This window comes from Bos javanicus, chromosome 19 (genome assembly GCF_032452875.1).
Source record: "Bos javanicus breed banteng chromosome 19, ARS-OSU_banteng_1.0, whole genome shotgun sequence".
Lineage (NCBI taxonomy): Eukaryota > Metazoa > Chordata > Mammalia > Artiodactyla > Bovidae > Bos > Bos javanicus.
The window spans coordinates 43,223,339-43,245,389 of NC_083886.1; the positions used below are offsets into that span (position 1 = coordinate 43,223,339).

Sequence of the window (22,051 nt, forward strand, 5' to 3'; positions counted from 1 at the left end):
TTTGTTTACACTGGACACAGCAATGAACAGGAGACACATGCCTCCTGCTCTTAGGCAGTTTTACTAACTAGCTAGGAGATCCTAAGAAAGTTTCCCCCCTGCACCTTGGTTAGTTGACATCTCAGTTTTCCATCTGTCAAATGGGGGACTTTCTCAGGGAGCCTCCCGAGGGTCCACAGACGGGTGGTATTCATTCTGAAGACACCAACACAAACAGCTTTGTTAAAATTGCTCCCCACACCCAGGTAGAGGGTGTTTTGCACACTCTGTTCTGACATCTCATTACTGAACAACTCGTGACCATGTGCTCCAGCTCCGTTTTTAACAACCCAGGCCAGGACTACATCTCTGGGTCAGAGTCCTTCCATAACAACAGTTTTAAAAGTGACAGACCCTTAAAATATCCACTACCTTCTCACCTAGTAATTATACTTCTGGGAATCTAGCCTAAAGAAATACTGCAAAAACAGATAGGAAAGCAAAGATTTATGCAGAAAGACGTTCATTGCTGCATTATATTAAATGCCAACCAGAAAGAAAAGTGGAAACACAAGCTGCAGGGCAACTAAGCCCGTGTGCCACAACTTCTGAGCCTGAGCTCCAGAGCTGGTGAGCCACATGAAGCCCAGGAGCCTGGAGTCTGTGCTCCGCAACAAAAGAGCCACTGCAGTGAGCAGCCTCCACTCACAACTAAAGAAGGCCTGGGCACAGCAGTGAAGAGCCAGCACAGCCAAAATGAAAATAAATTAACTCTAAAAGAAGATTTTGAAGAGTAAACAAGTCAAAAAAAAAAAATGGAGACAGCATTAAAATGTATTTGGTATGATTGTAGCCTTGTGTGTGTGTATATATACCTCCCAGAGGCATGGGGGTCACAAAGAGTCAGACACGACGGAGTGACTAACACTCCCACTTTTTTCACTTTCATAGTTTTGGCAATGATTTAGTCACAGGTGCAAAGAAAACTTAAGCAAACTGAAAAAAGATACTTATTCTGAGGAAATTTAATATGGTATAAAACATGATTTGACTGTCAGGAAGATCTCCTGGAGAAGGCAATGGCAACCCACTCCAGTACTCTTGCCTGGAAAATCCCATGGATGGAGGAACCTGGTAGGCTACAGTCCATGGGGTCACAAAGAGTCGGACACAACTGAGCAGCTTCACTTCACAAAGTAAGCATTAAACATTTATCTAGTTAAAATTTATTGAGAGGGTAGAAAAGTGTGGAGAGGAAAAATGCTGTATAGAAAGCTGAGTCCCCTTCCTTTATAGCAGCAATTAAAAACTAAACTTGAGGGACTTCCCTGGTCCAGTGGTTAAGACTCTATACTCCCAATGGAGGGGGCCTGGGTTTGGGAACTGGTTCCTGGTTAAGGAACTAGATCCTACATGCTGCAAATATGTGTTTGCATGCTGCAACTAAAGATCCTGAATGCCACAACAATGACTGAAGATCCTGCATGCTGCAACTAAGACCCGGCACAGCCAAATAAACATTAAAAAAAAAAAAACAACTAAATTTGAGAAACGGCCATACCACCCAAAGCAATCTACAGATTTAATAGGATCCCTATCAAATTACTCGTGACATTTTCCACAGAATTAGAACAAATAATCAGATTTCAGTGTCAATAAATAAAGTTTTATTGGAACACACACACACACAAAAAGAACAAATAATTCTAAAATTTATATGGAAGTAACAAAGACCTGGAAAGAGTCAAACATGACTGAGTGACTGAACAAGAAAGATCCAGAATTTCCAAAGCAATCCTGAGGAAAAAGAATAAAACTGGAGGCATAGCCCTCCCAAATCTCATACAATGTTACAAAGCTTATGGTAATTGCACCGGGGCAACCCTGAGGGATGGGATGGGGAGAGAGGTGGGAGGGGGTTCAGGATGGGGGACACATGTACACCCATAGCTGATTCATGTCAGTGTATGACAAAAACCATAACAATGTTATAAAGTAATTAGCCTTCAAGTAAAATAAATAAATTAATTTATTTTTAAAAATAGTGTGGTATTGGCACAAAAACAGACATATGGATCCATGGAACAGAATAGAGAGCCCAGTAATAAACCCACACACCTACCATCAATTAATCTTCGACAAAAGAGGAAACAATATACAATGGAGAAAAGACAGTCTCTTCAGCAAGTGGTGTTAGGAAAGCTGGACAACCATGTGTAAATCAATGAAGTTAGAAAACTCCCTCATATCACACACAAAAATAAACTCAAAAGGCTTTATTGACTTAAATATAAGACAAAACATTATAAAATCCCTAGAACAGAAAATAAACGAAAACATTCTCTGACATATATGATAGTAATGTTTTCTTAGGCAATAGAAATAAAAACAAAAATAAACAAATGGCACCCAATCAAACTTGTAAGCTTTGCATGGCAAAGAAAACCACAAACAAAATTAAAAAGCAACCTATGGAATGGGAAAAAACATTTACAAATGATGTGACTAACAAGGGCTTAATTTCTAAAATATATAAACAGCTCATACAACCCAATATCAAAAAAACAAACAAACCAATCAAAAAATGGGCAGAAGACCTACATGTATAATTTTCTAAAGAAGACATACAGATGGCCAACAGACATAGAAGTAGATGCTCAACATTACTAATTCTTAGAGGAATGCAGATCAAAACTACAATGAGGTATCACCTCACACCAGTCAGAATGTCCATCATTTAAAAATCTACAAATAATTTTCATTTCGATATTTGGCAAAACTAATACAATATTGTAAAATTTAAAAATAAAATAAAATTTTAAAAAAACCTACAAATAATAAATGCTGGAGAAAGTGTGGAGAAAGAGGAACCCCCCACAATGTTGGTGGGAGTGCAAATTGGTGCAACCACTATGGAAAATAGTATGGATGTTTCTTAAAAAACTAAAAATAGACTTGTCACATGCTCCAGCAATCCCATTCCTGGGCATATATCCGGAGAAAACTGTAATTCAAAAAGATAGATGCACCTCTATGTTCATAGCAGCGCTATTCACAACAGCCACGGCATGGAATCAACCTAAATGTTCATCAGCAGATGAATGGAAGAAGATTTGGTGCATATATATATGATGGAACACTACTCGGCCATAAAAAAGAATGAAATAATGCTATTTGCAGAAAGATGGATGGACATAGAGATGATCATACTAAGTGAAGTAAGTCAGATAAATAAAGACAAGTGCCATATGATATCACCTATATGTGGACTCTAAAAGACGACACAAACGAACTTATTTACAAACCAGAAACAGACTCACAGACATAGGGAACAAACTTATGGTCACCAAAGGGGAGCAGGGTGGAGGAGTATGAAATTCGTAAATACAAGCCACTGCCTATAACATAGATAAACAACGAGGTCGTTCTTACAGCACAGGGAACTGTATTCAATAACCTGTACTAAGCAATGATGGAAAAGCATATGAAAAGAATATATCAATACATATATGGGTATGTAGATATGAATCTCTTTACTGTACACCAGAAACTAACACAACATTGTAAATCAACTATCCTTCAACTTTTTAAAAAAGAAATCTAAAACAGAAAGATCAAGGAATTGTAGTATAACCTGTTATTTAGACATAAGGAGGCAAATGACAAGTTAAGAGCTAAAACTTGAAAGTGGGAGGTGGGAAAGGAGGTATGTGACACCTGGGGATGTCAGCCTGGGGACCGCTCTTTTCATAAAAAATCTAATGATGATATGCAGACATAACTGTGATTTTTTGGTTAGTTTTGGGGGTTTTTTTGGCCACATCTCATGGCCTGTGGGATCTTAGTTCCCCAACCAGGGATTGAAGGCCCAGGCCCCAGCAGTGAAAGTATTGAGTGCTAACCACTGGGCCGCCAGGGAATTCCCATGTTTGATTTTTTTCATTAAAATTTTAAAATATGAGAGGCATTTATGGCAAGTGAGAGGATGGCACACCTCAACAGCCAGGTAGGGTGGATTCAAGGGGTAAGTATAGGGGGTGAGGGAGACACCTCGGTGGGTTGAGACAGGAGGGCCAAGTGTCCCAGGGGAGAGGGAACATCCAGAATGGTTGAACGAGAGGTCCTGATCACATCCTCATCTTTTATCTTACCCACATTCTCATTAGAATGGTCACTGGGGGGACTTCCCTGGTGGTCCAGTGGTTGGAAATCTGCCTTACAGTGTGGGGTATGTGGCTTTAATCCCTGGACAGGGAACTAAGATCTCACAAGACGAGGAGCAAGTGAGCCCATGCACAACTAAGACCCGACAAAGCCAAAGAAATGAAAGTGAAAGTGTTCATCTATCAGTCGTGTCCCACTCTTTGCGACCCCGTGGACTGTAACCCAACAGACTCCTCAGTCCATGGAATTCTCCAGGCAGGAATACTGGAGTGGGTAGCCATTCCCTACTCCAGGAGATCTTCCCAACCCAGGGATCGAACTCAGGTCCCCTGCATTGCAGGCAGATCTTTACCATCTGAACCACCAGGGAAGCCCAAATAAATAAATACTTAAAAAAAAAAAAAAGAACAAAAGGTCATTAGGTAGAGTGGGAGAGATGAACAGCAAGAGGCCTTTCCCAGGGAGAAAGGAAGGTGGCGGTGGTTGTGGGGATGAAGAGGAGGGCATGGGTGACAGATACTTCTAGGGGACTCATTGACACTCAATTCACTAGCTGAGGGGAATGAGGAAGAGAAGAAAGTTAATAGGAATGATGAGGGGAAGCAGATTGGAAGAAGAAACATCCAGTCCTAACCTTGGACACCACCCCCAAGACAGAAGTCTCATCCTCTACCATCCAATACCAAAATCCTGGTGCGCAAAGGTGAGGAGCCAAGGGGTAGGGTTAGGAGCTCATACGTGGGAGTCTTTGGGTTAAAATACCTAAAAAGATAGAGCTGTATAAAAGAAAGACGGTCTTGGCAGTCCAACAGACCTGAGCCACAGTCATGCCACTTAGTGTCTGTGTGACTTTACTCTCCAAGATGGGCCTGACTACACCCAGCTCACCGAGTTGCTGGGAGACAGTGGGAAGAAAGGGCTGCTGTAAAACCCTCACTCAGCACCCAGCAACATAAGCGAGCCAGCTCCCGGCCTGCGTCCCAACTCCCACTCCTACCCCACAACAGCCTGGAGGTCGTCTAGGAACACCATGCAAGCTCTTTCACTTGGCTCTTTCCTTCCTCCCTCAGGCTGTGCGGTCCCAGAAGATTCCTCGGAGGCACCTCCAACCCCATCTCATCACTTCAAGAATGGAGACCACACAGAATTGTTGCATTAACCAGAAATTCAGCTTTATTAGCCCACCACCAGCAAAGAGGGAGGGAAGGCAGCTGGGAGCCGCATAGGGGGAGCAGGAGCCAGACCCGGGCCTTCGGGCGGTGAGCCTGGCAGGTGGGCAGGCGGGAGGGCAGGCGGGAGGCTCCAGGAGAAGCCGCTGAGGGTTTGGAGCTCTGGGCCGGGCAGAAGCCGGATGAGCCCTCCTCCTTGAGGATGGACCGGGTCAGCCGACCAGAGGAGGACGGGAAGGAGGAGGTGAAGAGTGTGGGAGAGAGGAGAGGAAGTGAGAAGGGCCCTGGGAGGGCCGAGGGCTCAAGGGTGGCCGGGACCCTCAGGAGCCTTACCTTCTCAGGAAGCAGTTTTGGCCAGATTGTTTCTGGGAGGAGAGGCTGTGCGGGAGAAAAAGCAGAGCAGTCAGGTGTGCTGGGAGCAGCAGGGGCGGGGCTGAAGTGCCCAGGGGGTCCCGGCACTCACTGGGCGTCCTCGCCCTCCAGCAGGCGGCGGTAGGTGGCGATCTCCTGCTCCAGCCGGGTCTTCACGTCCAGCAGGATCTTGTACTCCTGGTTCTGCTGCTCCATCTCGCAGCGCAGCTGGGCCAGCTGCTCCTCCAAGCTGCAGATCTGCTCCTGGATCTGGGCCAGCTGCAGGCAGTAGCCGTTTTTGGTCTCCTCCAGGCTTTTCTCCAGGAATGCTTTCTGTGAACGGGAGGGAGAGAGAGAGTCAACAGAGGTGATCATTGTTGACCCCCTAGGTCTCTGGGCACGTGTCCTGAGAGGTGCATGGATTTTGACTTCAGCTGGGCTGCTGATGAGCCAGACAACATGGAGAAAAGTTATTCCAGGGTTGGTTCTGGGCTTTAATTTCTCTGTCTATATAACGGGTGCAGTGATCCCTCCAACCCACTCCTGGGAAAAGAGGAGGAACCATGCGGTGGTAGGGTTCCATTACAGGGGGTGGTGCCATTGCTGGCGATTTGGAGACTGGGGCTGTGCCCTCCTGGTCCTTCTCACCATGCAGAGCTGGGACTGCAGCTCAACCTCCAGGCCCTGGAGCACCCGCCAGAGCTCATTCAGCTCACTGCGGCTGTTCTGCATCAGTTCGCTGTTAAAGGCCGCTTCTTTGTTCTCCTCAGACTGAGACAGGAAAGAACAGAAGGTGTAGAGTGCTCCAGAGGCCCCCTAGCTGGGAAGTCTGGCAGGAGGGCTGAGGACCCACGTCCCACCTTGCTCAGGAACCAGGCCTCGGCGTCCCTGGGGTTCCTGTCTGCTATCTGCTCATACTGGTCACACATCTCTTTCAGGATGCGGCTCAGGTCCACACTGGGGGCGGTGTCCATCTCCATGTTGACGTCCCCACCAGTCTGATTCCGCAAGGCAAGCATCTCCTAGGAAGGGATGTGAGGAGGTGCTCAGCTAACCCCTTCCCTGGCCCCAGGTGCATTTGCAACCCCACTGGACCTGCCTCCCTGCACCAGCAGCAACCTTACCTCCTCGTGGTTCTTCTTCAGGTAGGCCAGCTCCTCCTTCAGGCCTTCGATCTGCATCTCCAGGTCAGTCCTGGCCAGGGTCAGCTCGTCCAGTACCCCGTGCAGGCCATTGATGTCAGCCTCCACACTCTGGCTCAGGGTCAGCTCATGCTCATACCTGGCAAGACAAAGGTCAAGGCCTCAAGGTCCATCATGAGGCTTCTGAGGCTCAAGACGTGCTCATCCTCCTAGCTGGACAACCCCACTGCTCGCCCTCTGCTCACTTGGTCCTGAAGTCATCAACCGCCAGCCTGGCATTGTCAATCTACAGAAGGGGCTGTACATTCTCTATGGTGGCCTCGATAATCTGCAGAGGGGATGAAGGACAGGTCTGGTTAGCCAAGGCCCTGCTTCTCAGAAGTGAACAGCAAAGATGAGAGAAAGAAGCCTCCCCAGTCTTGAGAGCTGTCTAGCTGGTAGGTCAGGCTTTACACCCCCAGTCAGCCTCAGGTGCCTTCTCCACCGAGCTCAGTGTGTGGGGGTGATACAACCACATATCCCCCACCACATCCTGGGCCCAAGCCTGAGAGAAGCTGAATCCAAAGAAATGCTTGCATGGAGTAAGAGACTCAGGGTGCCAGCCCAGCTCAGACACCCTGATGCTGAAAAAGGACCCTCTGCCACCAAGTCTAAGTGGCCTGTGGTCACTCCTCAAAAGCAGGCTTCAGTCTCCCTCTTTGTAAAATGGAGACACTAGCAAGTGTTTTTCTAAGGGCCACTGCAGCCATGATCTCTATCAACACTCCACCACCAGAGCCACCCACCTGGCCAACCCACCTTGTTCCTCAGATCCTCAATGGTCTTGAAACAGGGGCTATAGTCGCGGGCAGGCCTGGGCCCCTGACTCTGGTACCAGTCATGGATCTTTGTCTCCAGCTCCCTGTTGGCCTCCTCCAGGGCGTGCACCTTGTCCAGGTAGGAGGCCAGACGGTCATTCAGGCTCTGCATGGTGATCTTCTCATTGCCAGGGAGGAGGCTACCATCGCCACCACTGTACCCTACACCAAGGCCACCCCCATATCTTCCAACCAAGCTGCCACACAGAGCCCCTCCAAGGCTGCTGCTGAGGCCACCACCATAGCCGCCCCCCAGCCCGCAGACAGCCCCGGAGGAGTAGCGAGGGGAGCAGGATACGGACAGGCGCCCATAGGCGCTGGAGGCCCGGCAGGAGCTTCCGGATAGGACAGAGGACACGCAGCTAGAGCCACCACCGATGCAGCTAGAGCCCTTCACGGAGCTGGAGGAGGTAAACTGGCGGCTGCAGGTGGTCATGGTGAGAAGCGAGAAGAGCAAGGTGCTCAGGGAGGCCAAGAGGATGCTGAGGCGGCCTCGAACACAGGAACATTTACATGCGTGTGAGGAAGGCGGGGCTCCCCTCCGGATTTCATCACGCCGGGTCCCATCCAACGCCCTCTCTGGATTATTCAGCCCAGGGTCGATGCACTTCACTCTGTTCTGCGCTGAGTTCCCACCCAGCTTTTTTTTTTTTTTTTTTGGCGGGGGGGGGGTAGGTGTGGAGCCAAGAGAAAACACACCAACTCGAGTTGGTGGTGACTCAGGCTAGGCGACAAGGATCTGGCTCCCGTCCTTAGAGCCTGAGGGGCCAGCAGTGCCCTGGCACAGGCGACTCTGGGGTGACTGCATCCCCGGGTAGTGAGTCAGGCCATGGAAGGACTCCCTGCCCCGTGGTGACAGCCTTGGATGAACGGCCTCAGTGATGCTGTCCAGGGGCTGTCTCAGGAGACAGCTGTGGGATCCTGGCTGTGGACAGGAGAGCTGGGTTCATGGCCCTGCTCTGCTGTGCTCGCTGTGTGAGCTTCTTCCTTCTATGAGCCTCAGTAAAGTGATAAGGCTGGACTGGGCAATCTCAGTTCTAGTTCTGAAAATTCTATGACTCTTTCCCTTACTGGATTCAACTTCAGTTTCGGGGGTTGCTTTTGAGTCCCCAGGACCTCCTGGAAGTGGTATGTACCATGAAACCAGTACATGGCAGCTTGAATCCCTGCCCTGACAAGCTACATGGCATAGGCAATACTTTGGTCTATGAGCCTCTGGGCCTCAGTTTGCTCATCTGTGAAAGGGGAGGACATACCACTAGCCACAAAGGAACATACATGAAAGACCCCGCTGGCCCCTCCCTAGTGGCCACCCTTGCCCCCCTCCAGTCTCCCCTTCCTTCCTTTCAAGCCCAGCTACCCCTCACCTGCCCCTTCTCACCTACCTCTGTGCTCCGGCGCCTCCCTCCCTCCCCCTGGCCCTCCCCTCTGCCCCCTTGCACTCCCACCCTTTGAGCAGCACCCTCCACCAATGCCTTGCTTCACCTAATCGTGGGTACCCACCAAAAACTGCAGTGGGAAGGAGTTCCCACTCTGCTGCTGGTCCCACCTGTGACCCCAATCCCCCACCACAGGCTTCCAAGCCCCGACACTACATCCGAGGCTCAGATTCCAACAGTTTTCTCCAGACTGCCCAGATTCTAGGTTTAACTTGGCAATTCCATTCGCTCAGTCAAAGGAGACAGGGAAGGTGGGTCTCTGGTCACCTGCCACATTGACCAGGGCTCGGTATCATATGGAGGTATCGTATGTATCGTATGCCACACAGTCCTGTGAGGAGCCCTATTCCTGCCACCAGTTCACAGATGATGGACCTGGAAGGGGAAGTGGACTTCTCAAGACCCCGTCAGTGGGGAGCTAAAGCTCAAAACCCTGTCTGTCTGCTCGCCCAGCCCAAACCCTTTCCACCATTCTAAACCACTCTCTCTATACCCCTCCAATAAACACCATTGTCTTGAGTCAACTCTGTGAAGTGAGGAGGAGAGGGGGAGAGCCAGATAAATGGTGATTTGCCCAAAGTCACTGAGCTGCAGAGCCAGGATGAGACCCTGGTGTTTGGAATGTCTCCACATTCCCACAAATGCCCTGCGAGTGGGGACCAGGTGTGTCCACTATCATCTGCCTTCCCAAGGTGCCTTGAATGAGCTCTGCCCGGTGGGCATGACCTTGGCCTGGGGGCTAAAGGCAAGACTGGGAGTCTGGACTCCAACACAGAGGCCTCCCTGGGGTGCCCTGGGGGGTGGCCACTGTCCTTGCTCTGAAGTGCCTCTGTGGAGGTGAGAAGAGGCAAAGAGGGCTTGTCTCAGCCTGAGCCCTGCTGGGCGATACCACCATGAACCTTGGGGCAGGAAAGTCTGTCTCAGTATAATCAGGGCTTTGCTTCTGCCACATCACTCCCCTCACCTGTAGGCACAGGGCCCAGAGAGATGAGCAGAGCTGGTACCCAGCGCATGTCTTCAGGGCCAGGCCTGGGAGAGGGAACTTACTGTTCCTTTCCCCCAACCCCCAAAATGGGCAAAAGGGACTTTGGAATCTTGGACAGATATCCCACCATCGCAGGCATCAGCATGGGCCTGGAGTTCGGGTCCAATCAGACTCATCACCTTCAGAACTGGAAACAGCATTCGAGGTCACCAAAGACCACCAAGCGCCAACCAGAAAGAGCAGAGAAGCAGAGACTAGACCCAGGTTCGGCACCCTGACTCAGGCCCACACTGACTCTCCCAGTGGTCTCTTCTTCTCTGTACCGCCCCCCAACCTGCCCTGCATGACCTCCACCTCCCTTCTCACCAGATCACTGCCCCTCCCCTCCACCCCAGCATCCCTCACCTCCCACCCCCATCCTGGATGAGTCGGAGGTGAGATTACACACCAGGTCCTGCCCTGGAGACTGGGGACCTGTGTGGGCTGAGAAGCTTCAGGAAGCTGCCAACCAACCCATCAGACCACTTCAGTCAACACCTCAGACTGAGCACCCACCACGCATTTGGGGTGCGGAGGGGAGAAGAGTGATGTCGTCATGGTCTCTGAACTGGGAACTTATCATTTGACCCTGGAGAGAAAAATTAAGGTCAGGAATACAGCCTGGTACACCACGAAACGTGGGACACTGGGCCTGTAGCATGCAGCTGGCATTTTCTTGGTGCCAGTGAGCCATACCTGCCCCAAGGTTGGCAAGAGCCAGAATTGACAGGCCTGGTCAGCGCAGAGCACAGACTCCCATCCCTTCCTCCACCCAGGTCTCTTTCCTCTCTCCTCGGTCCAGCCTCATCCCAGGTAGCAAGACACACCTGACTTGGCCAGGGAATATCATTGGCAATGCCATGCTTCGCAGGTGGTGTTAGTGATAAAGAACCCGCCTGCCAATGCAGAAGACATAAGAGACGCAGGTTCAGTCGCTGGGTTGGGAAGATTCCCCAGGAGGAGGGCATGACAACCCACTCCAATATCCGTGCCTGGAGAATCCCATGGACAGAGGAACCAGGCGAGCTACAGCCCAATGGGTCACAAAGAGTCAGAAACGGACTGAAGCAACTTAGCACACAATGCCACAACTCAACTTGCAGGGATTCCCAAATCTGACTGATCACGAGAGTCCCCATACAGATTCCCGGGCCCTGCTCTGACCCACTTCAGCACTGGGCTGGATAAACCTGATGGTGAGGACGTTTTTACAAGATTCCAGGGGATTCCAGTGACCAGCCAGGCTGGGGAGCAAGAGGCGGCTGGGGGAGTGAGGGATGAGATTCCGGGCGGGGGGGACAGGGGGAGAGGAAGAGAGCTCCCAGCCCCTGCTGGCAGCCAGAGCCACAGGCTTCAGATCAGAATGAAGAAAGAGAGGAGCCCAAACAAGCCAGGAGCCCAAACAAGAGCAGGCTGGAGCTGGGCAAGCAGGGGCCAGATACTGGGCAAGTCACTCCTGCCCTCTGAGCCTCAGTTTCCTTCTCTGGGAAATGGGAATAGCAGCACTACTTCCCAGGCACATAGGGATGAAATAAATAAAGAAGCTTGCACAGAGTGGTGGCTATCACTGCATTTATCCACAGGTATTTATAAAACACATACTATGTGCCACACACTGTGTGGACACTCAGATGCAAAGAACAAGACAGAGAGGCTCTCAAAGCAGGACGTCTGGAGAAGCTAGAGGCAATGCTAACACCGAGTGTTCAGGCCACGATGGGGTGCAGGGGGCCTGCAGGGAGGGGGCAAGCTCTCTGGGAGGGAACAAATAGCCTGGATGCAGGCTCTGGCCCCATGACTGGTCCCAGGATCTGGGTGAGTCTGTGAGCAACTGATTTGCCTTTTGTGGTCATCCCCCCATGTTTTATGGCCCCCTTCCCCGGGGGCAGTTCTCACAGCCCCTCAGGATGGCTGCACAACCAAGAGGCCCTCAGGGGAGCCTGTGGCTGGATCAGGCTGGGTGACTGCCTGTGCTCTGCCAAGAGGCAGAACTGTCCTGGCTCTGTCCCTCTGTTCCCCTCAGCCCCCGACAGCCTGGGTGGTGCAGAAGACAGCAGTTCCCAAGGGTTGAGGGAGGTGTCAGGCCTGCCGCTGTGCCCGGCTCACCACCCACCTCCCTCCAGGTCGCTCAGGGTCCTCCCAGGCCAGGGCCTGGGTCTCTTCCTTCCCGCGTGCCCAGTGCAGACCCGGGCACAGAGCAACACAGTGCTGCGGACCGCGTGATTGCCGTGTCATTTCTCAGCAGAAGTGCTGCCAGGTCACCCCTTCCAGGTGTGGGTGTGTGAGGGCAGAGACACAGGGACTGGCTACCACCGGCCCTGCCCCATCCTGGGAATCCCGTGCATGTGGCCCTCATAGAAAAGTGGGTGAGGCGGCACCAAGGGTAGGTACAGCTGGGCTCAGTGAAACATTCCGTGCAGCAGTGGGCGGGAGTGTGGGTGTGGACGGACTGTGAGTCCCTCAGGAGAAGCCCGCAGCTGTGTCCCCCGATCCCGCTGCCTGCACACGCCCCAGCAGCCTAGGTCAGCTTGGCGTGCCTGGACAAAATCATACAGTGTGCCCAGGACCATGGGCCCTCACCCCCAGTCACTCCTCCCTGCTGCCCCCTCCTGCCCAGGCCTGGGCTGAGCATTCCTGGAAAGGGCTGGGCACTTCCTCTCTGGGCCCAGCACTCTGTCCCAAGGACCCCCAATCCCAGCACTGCAGCCACTGCCCTCCTGGGGCAGCCGGGAACATCTGGCCACTCCCCCACTGTGGCCTCCCGACCACCCGTTCACCCATTCAGTATATGGGCAGGGGCTTCTTCCCCCGCAGAAGGGTGAAGTCGGGGGCTGCCTCTGGCCAGCCCCACACTCTGACTCGCCCCACACTCTGACCCCTCCTCACTTGGCCCATCAGTAAGAGTGGACCTCCAGAGTCTGCGGGGAGACAGGGGCCCCGCCCAAGAGCCTGGCGTTGGGTAGTGGGTGGGGCTCTGGCCGCCCTTCCCAGCACAGCCCCGCCCCTCCTGCGCCAGCTCCACCCCTGACACACCAGGCTGCGGACAGGGGCTGAGTCACTGCTCCTCGGAACCTCAGTGTCCCCATCCGCACAATGGGGCGCCCCTTCGCGCTTCCTGAGACTGTTGTTCAGGTAAATGAGATCACCCCTCGATGAGCCTTCCGCGGCCCAGGGCTGGTTCTTCTGGTTGCGGCCGGATGTATGGTTGGGGGCCAGGTGGGTTCAGCGCCTCCTCCCTCCCGCCCTCCATCCCTACCGGGACTGCTGCCCGGGCAACGGACAGACGCCAGCCCACACTCCGAGCCTGCTGGAGTCCTGCGGTTGCTTCTGCAGACGCGTGCCCTGGACACCAGCCCGTGGAAGGGAACTCACTGTCCTCCGGGGTCAGGACCAGAAGGGCCGCAGGCCGGGGGCTCATCTAGCCCCTCCTTCACTGCTACTTCTGAGATCCAGAGAGTGCCTGGGATCTGCTCCAAGTCCTCACACCCCGCTGCCCACTTCATAGATAGCTCCCGTGCCACTGCCCCTCCTGCTCCTCCCGCCCCCTCTCCCTCTGGTCCCAAACCCCCACTGCTGGGGGCTCTGGCTGCTCCTGCCCGCTCCCTGCCTCTGGGCCGGCCCTCAGTCTCCAGGCATCTGGGAGAGCAGGTGTTTGGAGGGCTCTGTGTGACTCTGCAGCAGCAAAGAGTCCAGGCCTGTCTGTGAACTAGGAGGGGGGCATTCCTCCTCTCATTAATCCCTCCACCCACCCCGACTTCTTAAGAAAACCGGGAAATCAGACCCACCCAGCCCAGTGGTTTTCAGATTTACTCAAAGGAAGACTTCCGGGGCTCCTCCCCTGCTGGCTAAGCCAGAAGAGCTGGGCTGGAGGGTGTTAGAGCGGATAGGCAGGATGGCCCCTCCCTCTTCCCCAGGAGGCAGCTTCCCCTGACCTCCAAGCTGCTGGAACCAGGAGGGGACAAAGGGCCAGGGAAGGCGGTGCTGCTCCCAGGGTACCACCTCCCCTGAACGCCCCATCCTCAGCTGACCATTTGAGGAGACGTTCCTGGAAGAGGCCCCGCCCTCTCTCCCACACCTGCCTTTTCTGGAAGCGCAGGTCTCAGATTCCTGGAGTTGAGGCAATGGAAGCATCCGGTTCCACCCACCCACCTTCAGTCCTGGTGCGTCTCTCAGGAGGATCCTGATTCCTGTCCTGGCCTGCCTCTCTTCCCCAACTGCCCCCGCCCCCCAACCTTGTCCCCAACAACTGGCTGGACATGTTATCCCTTGGGCCTCTGGCTCCTGAGATCTTCTTGTCCATTTAGGGATGAGAAAATGAGGCTCCATGAGGGGAAGGCACTGCCCAAGGTCATGGGCCCACTTATGGGGCAAGAAGAGGACACCTAAGATGTCCTCCTGACACGCTGACCTCACTCTGGGTCTGGCGCTGCCTGGACCACCCTCCCTGGGGTCACTGCCTGGACCACCCTCCCTGGGATCATCAGCACTTGGGAGGCACAAAGCAACGCCCCCCCCCAAGCTCTGCCTAGACCTAGTCTTCACCCCTGTTCTAAGATGACCTTTGTCCTCCAAGTCAACAACAGTGGGTGTCTGCAGACAGCTCCCTCAGCCCCCATTTCCCCCATACCCTTTACCCCTTCCTCACTAGGGTCCTCATTGGCCACAAATAGGAAGCATTCTGTATTTCAGTCAACAAGCTTTATTGGTCAGGGAGTGAGGACAGGAAAGGGACTGAAGCTGGGGGGCTGAGGCTGGGGAGGCTGGAGGCTGCGCAGCCAATGGGGAGCCCCAGGGGGCTGGTGGGGGAGAGAGTCCTCAGTGGCTGGTCTGGTGGACCTGCTCGCGGCTGGAGATGACCCTGCCATCCTGCACCTCCTCCACAATGGTGCGCACCTGGCGGGTGGTCACGGCTGCAGGAGACAGACACTCGGGGTGGGTGGGGGCCCAGAGATCCTGGCTCAGCCCCCAGCCCCCTGAGCAGAGCCAGCTCTTCCCACCACGGCCACCTGTGTCCAGGCCTCTGCTGGCCCCTCAACATCACACCCCTCACACGTGCCCCCTCTGACCCTACCGCTCCCTCCCTCCCACCCTGTTCCTTGCTGGTGCCCCAGGGTGGGTCCCACCTCCCAAATAAATGGTTTGATTCTGACCCTCTGCAAGAGGAAGACTGGAAGACCAGATGCTAGTCTGAAATGGAGTCTGATTCCATTTCTCTGCAGTCTCCAGGACATGGATTTTGCCCCCTTCAGACAAGGATCTCCAAGACAAGACCCTGGTCCCCATCACCTCCCTTAGACTAGAGACCCCAGGGCTGGGACTTTATCTTCCTCATCAGACTGGGATCTGGAGGACAAGGATCAAGTCCCTTTCTGCCACCAGACAAGAGACTCCAGACACAAGACTGCTTTTACTCATCTGTAAGGTCCCAAGAGCAAAGAGAGTGAGACCATGTGCCTATCTCCCCATCAGATGAGAGTCTCAGAGCTGGGACCACATCTCTTTTCTCAGCCTAGGATCTCCAAGGTAAGGGCCTTTTCCTGCCCCACCCCGGGGACACTCCCCCAGTAAGGTGCAGGTGGGTCGCCTGCCCCATGAAGCCCCACCCTCAGTTAACCAAAATGCTTACGTTCTTTGGTCTTGTACTGGGTCAGGCTGCAAAAAAAAAAAAAAAGGTTAGATGTGGGTCTGAGACTCAGCTCTGCTCCAGGCCCCCAGCCCTGGCCCGGCTCCCCCACTCACTGGGCATCCTCGCCCTCCAGCAGGCGGCGGTAGGTGGCGATCTCCTGCTCCAGCCGGGTCTTCACGTCCAGCAGGATCTTGTACTCCTGGTTCTGCTGCTCCATCTCGCAGCGCAGCTGGGCCAGCTGCTCCTCCACACTGCCAATCAGCCCCTGGATCTGGGACAGCTGCATGCAGTAGCGGTTCTCTGTCTCAGCCAGGCTACCCTCCAGGGATGCTTTCTGCAGGGGAGCAGGAGAGGCCGGATCAGCAAGGGTGCGCAGGGCCCCCTCCATAGCCCTGGGCATCTCTCCACCAGGCTCGACAGCGCCTTTACCATGCTGAGCTGGGACTGCAGTTCGATCTCCAGGGCCTGCAAGGTGCGCCGGAGCTCCGAGATCTCGCTCTTGCCGCTCTGCACCAGCTCGCTGTTGGTGGCCACCTCGCGGTTCAGTTCCTCCGTCTGCAGACAGGACACAGGACAGGGCAGCGTGAGCCTGGCTTCCCTTCTCCAAGGCTACCCCCATGGTCTCCATATGCTCAGCCCAGGGCCCACTCTGGACCCAGACAGACACCTGGAGCACCCAATCCCCCCAACTCCCCTCACCATGGCTACCTTCCTGACCTACCTAGGCCTCTCAGGCCTCCTTCCAAATCTGGCTGTGGGAGCAATGCCTTCTCATCAGCCTGCCACCTCCCCAAACCCAGAAGACTTTGAAAGGATGTTAAGTTTTATCTCTAATGCCTTCAAGAAGAAGGTACAAGAGTAGGAAATTTGAGAACCAGCCAGGACAGTAGCCAGGCCCATGGGACTGGTTCCTGACTTCTTGAGGGACAGATGGAAGCTCCTGGGGTCTTGACTCTCTGGCTTTATTCCTGAGGGGGCCTCCCCATGATCCCCTCAGATCCTAGTTTCAGGAAAGCTGAAGGCCTGTGAATGCAACAGGCAACCCTGACGCCCAGGGTCCGTGCAGCTCACCAGGGTTAAGTCACCCAAGGTGCCAGGCTCTGGGCTTACTGTGGAGACTCAGGCCCTGCACCCCATACCCTGGGAGAGGCCTCTGGTCTGCGGCAGCCCCCACCTTGCTAAAGAACCAGTCCTCGGCATCCTTGCGGTTCTTCTCCGCCATCTTCTCATACTGGTCGCGCATCTCGTTCAGGATGCGGCTCAGGTCCACGCCGGGGGCGGCGTCCATCTCCACGTTGATCTCGCCGCCCACCTGGCCTCGCAGGGCTTTCATCTCCTGTGGAGGAGGGCGTGGTGGGTGTGGGCATCCCCTACTCTGACCTCTCACTCCCAACCTTCCCACGCAAGCTCTCCAGACCCCTCCCACAACGTCTCCTTTGTTCTGCTCACCCTCTACCCTCTGACCCTCCAAATGACTTTTGTTCACCTGGTCTGTGTGGGCTTTGCCTCCAATATCAGACTAGGGGTTCCCCCAGGATAGATTCTGTGCTGCCCCACTAGACTGAGGGCTCTCTGAAAATACAATCTTAATTCTTAGGCCTGAGCCCCCAAAACCTCCTATCTAATTTCCAAACTTCTACCTAGGGTCCAGATTGGAGGGTTTGAGCTGGGAATCCTCCTCAATTATCTCCTGTCTGGTGAGGGAGGCCAGGACAGGCAAAAGAGGTTTCTGTGGGCCCCTGGGAGACTCCCCAGATGCAGGAAAGTAGGATGGTACATGGAGAAGGCTGCCCTGCATGGGGAACTGGGCTCTGCAGACAGGGCAACACTCTAAGCTAACCAGCCTGGACACCCCCTGCCTTCAGATGATGAGGGGTGTGGAGTGAAAGCCAATCCCAGTCCTGGGGCCCTGAAACCATGAAGGGCAAGGCCCCACCCCCGCCCATCGTCCTGACTCCTCTCCGCTCTGCCTCCTGCCTCCCCTCCCTCTCTTCCATCACCTAACTAAGCCCAGCGACCTTCAGAATCTGCTACACAGTAGGAGTGCTCGCCCCAGTCACAGCAATGGCACAGCCTTGGCACGGCAATGGAGCCCTGCCACCCCCTCAGCATCTCTTTGACCTACTGCCCCAGCTGCCTCACCTCCTCGTGATTCTTGCGGAGGTAGGCCAGCTCCTCCTTGAGGTTCTCGATCTGCATCTCCAGGTCGGCTCTGGCCAGGGTCAGCTCGTCCAGCACCCTGCGCAGGCCATTGATGTCGGCCTCCACGCTCACACGCAGGGCCTGCTCTGTCTCAAACCTGCCAAGGGAACCAGAGACTTCTGTCAAGATGCTTGGACTGGCCGGTGCAGGTTCTGGCCAGCACCCTTCTCTTAAATGATGAGGGGGTGTTTGTTCAGTTGCTAAGTCATGTCCAACTCTTTGCCACCCCATGGACTGCAGCATGCCAGGCTTCCATGTCCTTCACCATCTCCCGGAGTTTCCTCAAACTCATGTCCATTGAGTCAATGATACCTTCCAACCATCTCATCCTCAGTCACCCCCTTCTTCTCCTGCCCTCAAATCTTTCCCAGCATCAGAGTCTTTTCCAGTGACAGGGTGGAGTGGAAGCCATTCGCAGCCCTGGGGCCCTGGGACCACGCAGGGCAAGGCCCCACCCCACCCGGCTTCCTGACTCCTCTCTTGTCTGCCTCCTGCCTCCCCTCTCTCTCTTCCATCACCTGACTAAGCCCAGTGACCTTCAGAATTTGCTGCTTTTGCAGCATCCTGGGCTAAGAGGTGAACTCCTTAACCCCCAGATTCTGGACCTTGCCATCAGCAACTGAGGAGGCCTGGGCTCCTCAGTAGGGAGCGCTGCCCCCAGCTTCTCCCCAGACCCTGACCAGGGCTCACTTGGTGCGGAAGTCATCAGCAGCCAGGCGGGCATTGTCGATCTGAAGCAGGAGGTTGGCATTGTCCACGGTGGCCGTGTGGATCTGGGAAGATGGGAGAGTGATCAGGTCCCTGGGTTGGAGTAACTTAACCCAGACCAGGATTCTGAGATGAGACTCTCCATCTGGGGGCCAGGATGTGGCTACCTTCTCCAGGAAGGCTCCCTTCTCAGACTGTCTCCCTGCTTTACTGCTCTACAGTTGGTGACAGAGGCGGGGCCAGCAGGAGTCTGATGGCTGATACTCTCCTCCTCCCCCCACAGAACCCCCTTGCCAGACTCTGCCTTAAACCAAAGCAGACAGCCAGCTGGGAGTGCCAGGCTGGGAATGCAGGAGAGCCAGAAAAGAGTAGGAAGATGCCCCAGGCAGAAGCTCTTCCCTAATCCTGGAAAGAGGATGGATGTGAGAAACTCCCTCCTATTACAATTCAGGATACAGTGCCCCTGAGAGGCTTCCCACAAGAGGAAAACTAAAGGCGCCCTCACCAAAATGTACTTCCAAATCAGAAGTCATGACCCCTGCTAAGCCCTGACCCCAGGCTCCAGCAGGCAGCCCTGCCCCAAGTTTGCCGAGCCCATCTTGAGGGCACAGCAGGAGAGATGGAGAAGCCAGAAAAATCCCCAAATAAGGCATAGAAGTGGCCTCCTGAGGTCCCACCCACTATCTCCTGCCTCCTCCTCCCAGCAGGTGCCAGCAGGAGCTCACCAGACCCCTGACACCACCTTAGCCCTAAATCCCCCTCTTGTTTCAAGGAAAGCCGTGTCTGAGTATCTGGCAGCCCCAGGAGCCCAGCCCTCCTCATGCCTCCATCCCTCTTATCCTACAACCACATAAGGTGGTAAAAAGCTCCATGATGGGAAACAGGCTCCAGGAAGCCCCCAAGACCTACTTGTCCCTAGCCCAGGCTACTGTCCTGAAAAAGAAATCATAAGCCACATAATGGCCCCAAGGTGGGCTCCCAGAGGCCAAGCTGGAGCCAAGCTGTGCCTGGCTCCCCGAGACCCTGTGACAGCCCCCAGGCTGGGCTCCAGGCCTAGATCAAGGGCAGATGGTAGGGGAGGAAAGGCTGTGCCCCACCCAGGACCCCTCCCATCACAGCTCCTACCTTGTTCCGCAGGTCCTCGATGGTCTTGAAGTAGGAGCTGTAGTCAGGAGCTGGCCCCGGGGCCTGCTTCTGGTACCAATCACGGATCTTCAGCTCCAGCTCCGTGTTGGCCTCCTCCAGGGCGCGCACCTTGTCCAGGTAGGAGGCCAGGCGGTCATTGAGGTTCTGCATGGTGGCTTTCTCGCCTCCCACCAGCAGCCCGTCAACACCTCCAAAGCCACCTCCAAAGCCACCTCCATAGCCACCGCTGACATAGCCACCACTGCCATAGCCACCGCCAGAGCCAAAGCTGTAGCAGCTAGAGTAGCTGCTGCCTCCAAGGCCACTGCCTAGGCCACCGGCAGACCCTAGCCTGCAGGAGCCACCACCCAGGCTGCCAGACACGCGGCAGGAGCGGGATGAGCCGCCCGCCAGGCCGGAGGAGCCCTTGATGGAGCCGGAGGAGAAGTGGCGGATGGTGGTGGTCATGGTGGTGGCAGCAGGTGGCGGGCAGACACGGAGAGAGAAGGCTGGAGAGGAGAGAAGCCCAAGATGCTGTTACTGCCGGGGCTAACCAGCCTCCTTTATAGGCCCTGACAAGTGGGCGTAGCGATTACAACAGGCTCACTCCTCTGTTTCCATTCCCCTGGGCTTTCATCACTGCTGGCTGCCCGCCAGCTCCCAGGTGGCTGTGGGCCCCCTCCCCTCCCACTGTCAGCTCTTTGCATCATTTCTCTGAACCCTCACGCTGGGCGTCTGCGTGTGTGTGTCTCTGGTCTCAGCCCCGTCACCTGTGATTCAGGCGGGCCCTCCAGCTACGCTTTCCCATGACCTAATACGGAGAAGAGGAATAAGAAGGACGTCACTGCCACGGGCCCTCCCAGGCAGCTGCCACCCCAGCCACACCTGCTTGGACCCTGTGTCTGGTGGGAAAATGGGTTTGGAACCCAGGCTGTTCCCAGCCATACACCATGCCACACCTGGTGCTACCCCTGGGCGGCAGGGGAGGCAGCAAGCACCGAGACCCCATCTTGCCTTGGACCCAAATCCACTGGGCTCAGCATGCAGCAGCTAGGTCAAGGTTGATTACCATCCCATTTACAGAAGAGGAAGCTGGGGCTTATACAGGGAGGGTGTCCCTCTGCCCGACCTGACTCAGAACCCTTCTGGCAGGGTTTCATCCTTCATCCTTCACTGCACTCAGCCACAGCACCCTTCCGCCTCCCCGGGGGCCCCTGACACACTGGCCCCCCCTTCTGCAGAGCCCTGACGCCAGGGGAGCATGTAGGGGCCATGATTCCATCTGGCCAGTTTTCTGCTCCTGTCTCTCGCCCTGGAACGCCCTGGGACCCTAGCATCCTTTCTTGACCTTTCCCCATTTTCTCTTTCTCAACTGGGGAGTTCTGGGCTGGAGTGGGCAAAGAGGAGCTTAGCTGCAGGCTGGGGAAGTGGCAGTTTGGGAGGGGGCATCAAAATAAGAGGAACAGCCTCCCTACCCCTCCTGTGCCCCAAGAACCCTTGGATGGGGGGTATGTGGCTTCAGGTCCCAGCTAGAAATCTAAAGGACACTGCCCAAGAAGACGGTCTTCCTGGGAACCCTCAACCCCCACCAGTTGGGAGGGGTCCCCTGCAGCCACCCCCAGAGGCCCCACCCCATCCCCTGAGCTAGCCCCTCAGGATGGGCCGGGTGCCCGCCCCACAGCCCCACCCTGCCCTGCCCACCACCCTCAGTCCCAGGGTCCCGGCGGGCCCGCTGGGCGGAATGTGGTCGTGTCTCAGACTGCCGATGGCTTCCACTTCCCAGACAGGCCCAGACAGCCCCCACCAGCAGCTGAGAGAGATTCCCCAATAGCCCAGCAGCTGCCAAGCCACCAAAGCAAACAGGACGCCCCCCCACGCTCACACGCAGAGCGGCCACCCCGCCCCACACACCCCCAAGCCCAACAGAGCCCGTCTGCTTCCATGGGCGGGCCATGCCCCTGCCTTCAGTGTCACACCCTTCAGTGCCCTGGACCACTTCTCCAGGAAACCCCCTGCCCAGCCCCTCTCCCTCTGATCTTGACCTTGTACCCGCCCCAGGCTAAGGCAGGGCACTCTCTATAACAGGTGTGGCTCCTGGAAAGTCTATGGGGCCCTTCCAGGGGCCAGCCACAGATAATGGGGCACCCAGGGACTGACTCTCAAAAACTTCCCCAACCTGGTGGACTGTCCCATCCCTCCATCTTCAAGCATCCTGCCTCCCTCCTTTGGGCCCCAGGCCCAGATGGGCTGGGAGAACAGATTGGC

The 22,051-nt window shown here is 54.9% G+C and overlaps 1 protein-coding gene and 1 pseudogene across 1 annotated transcript; both read right to left on the bottom strand.

Moving 5' to 3' along the window:
• Nucleotides 1–5,741: 5,741 nt before the first annotated feature.
• LOC133232426 (keratin, type I cytoskeletal 16-like) lies at nt 5,742–8,113 on the bottom strand (annotated as a pseudogene).
• Nucleotides 8,114–14,801: 6,688 nt separating this feature from the next.
• Nucleotides 14,802–20,555, bottom strand: LOC133232423 (keratin, type I cytoskeletal 17). The gene is made up of 8 exons (XM_061391785.1): nt 19,787–20,555; nt 18,644–18,726; nt 17,894–18,050; nt 16,926–17,087; nt 16,181–16,306; nt 15,865–16,085; nt 15,752–15,777; nt 14,802–15,035 (listed from the first exon to the last, which is right to left on the bottom strand). The coding sequence occupies exons 1-8, from the start codon at nt 20,252–20,254 to the stop codon at nt 14,941–14,943; spliced, it is 1,338 nt and encodes a 445-aa protein (XP_061247769.1). The 5' UTR covers nt 20,255–20,555; the 3' UTR covers nt 14,802–14,940.
• Nucleotides 20,556–22,051: the final 1,496 nt, after the last annotated feature.

Bases quoted from the DNA above. Each gene is read 5' to 3' on its own strand.
- LOC133232423 (XM_061391785.1), bottom strand. From the start codon at position 20,254: ATGACCACCACCATCCGCCACTTCTCCTCCGGCTCCATCAAGGGCTCC. The intron at 16,086-16,180 runs GTAAAGGCGCTG...GCTCCCCTGCAG, and splicing joins TGCAGTCCCAGCTCAGCATG to AAAGCATCCCTGGAGGGTAG. The intron at 15,778-15,864 runs GTGAGTGGGGGA...TTTTTTTTGCAG, and splicing joins CTGGAGGGCGAGGATGCCCA to CCTGACCCAGTACAAGACCA.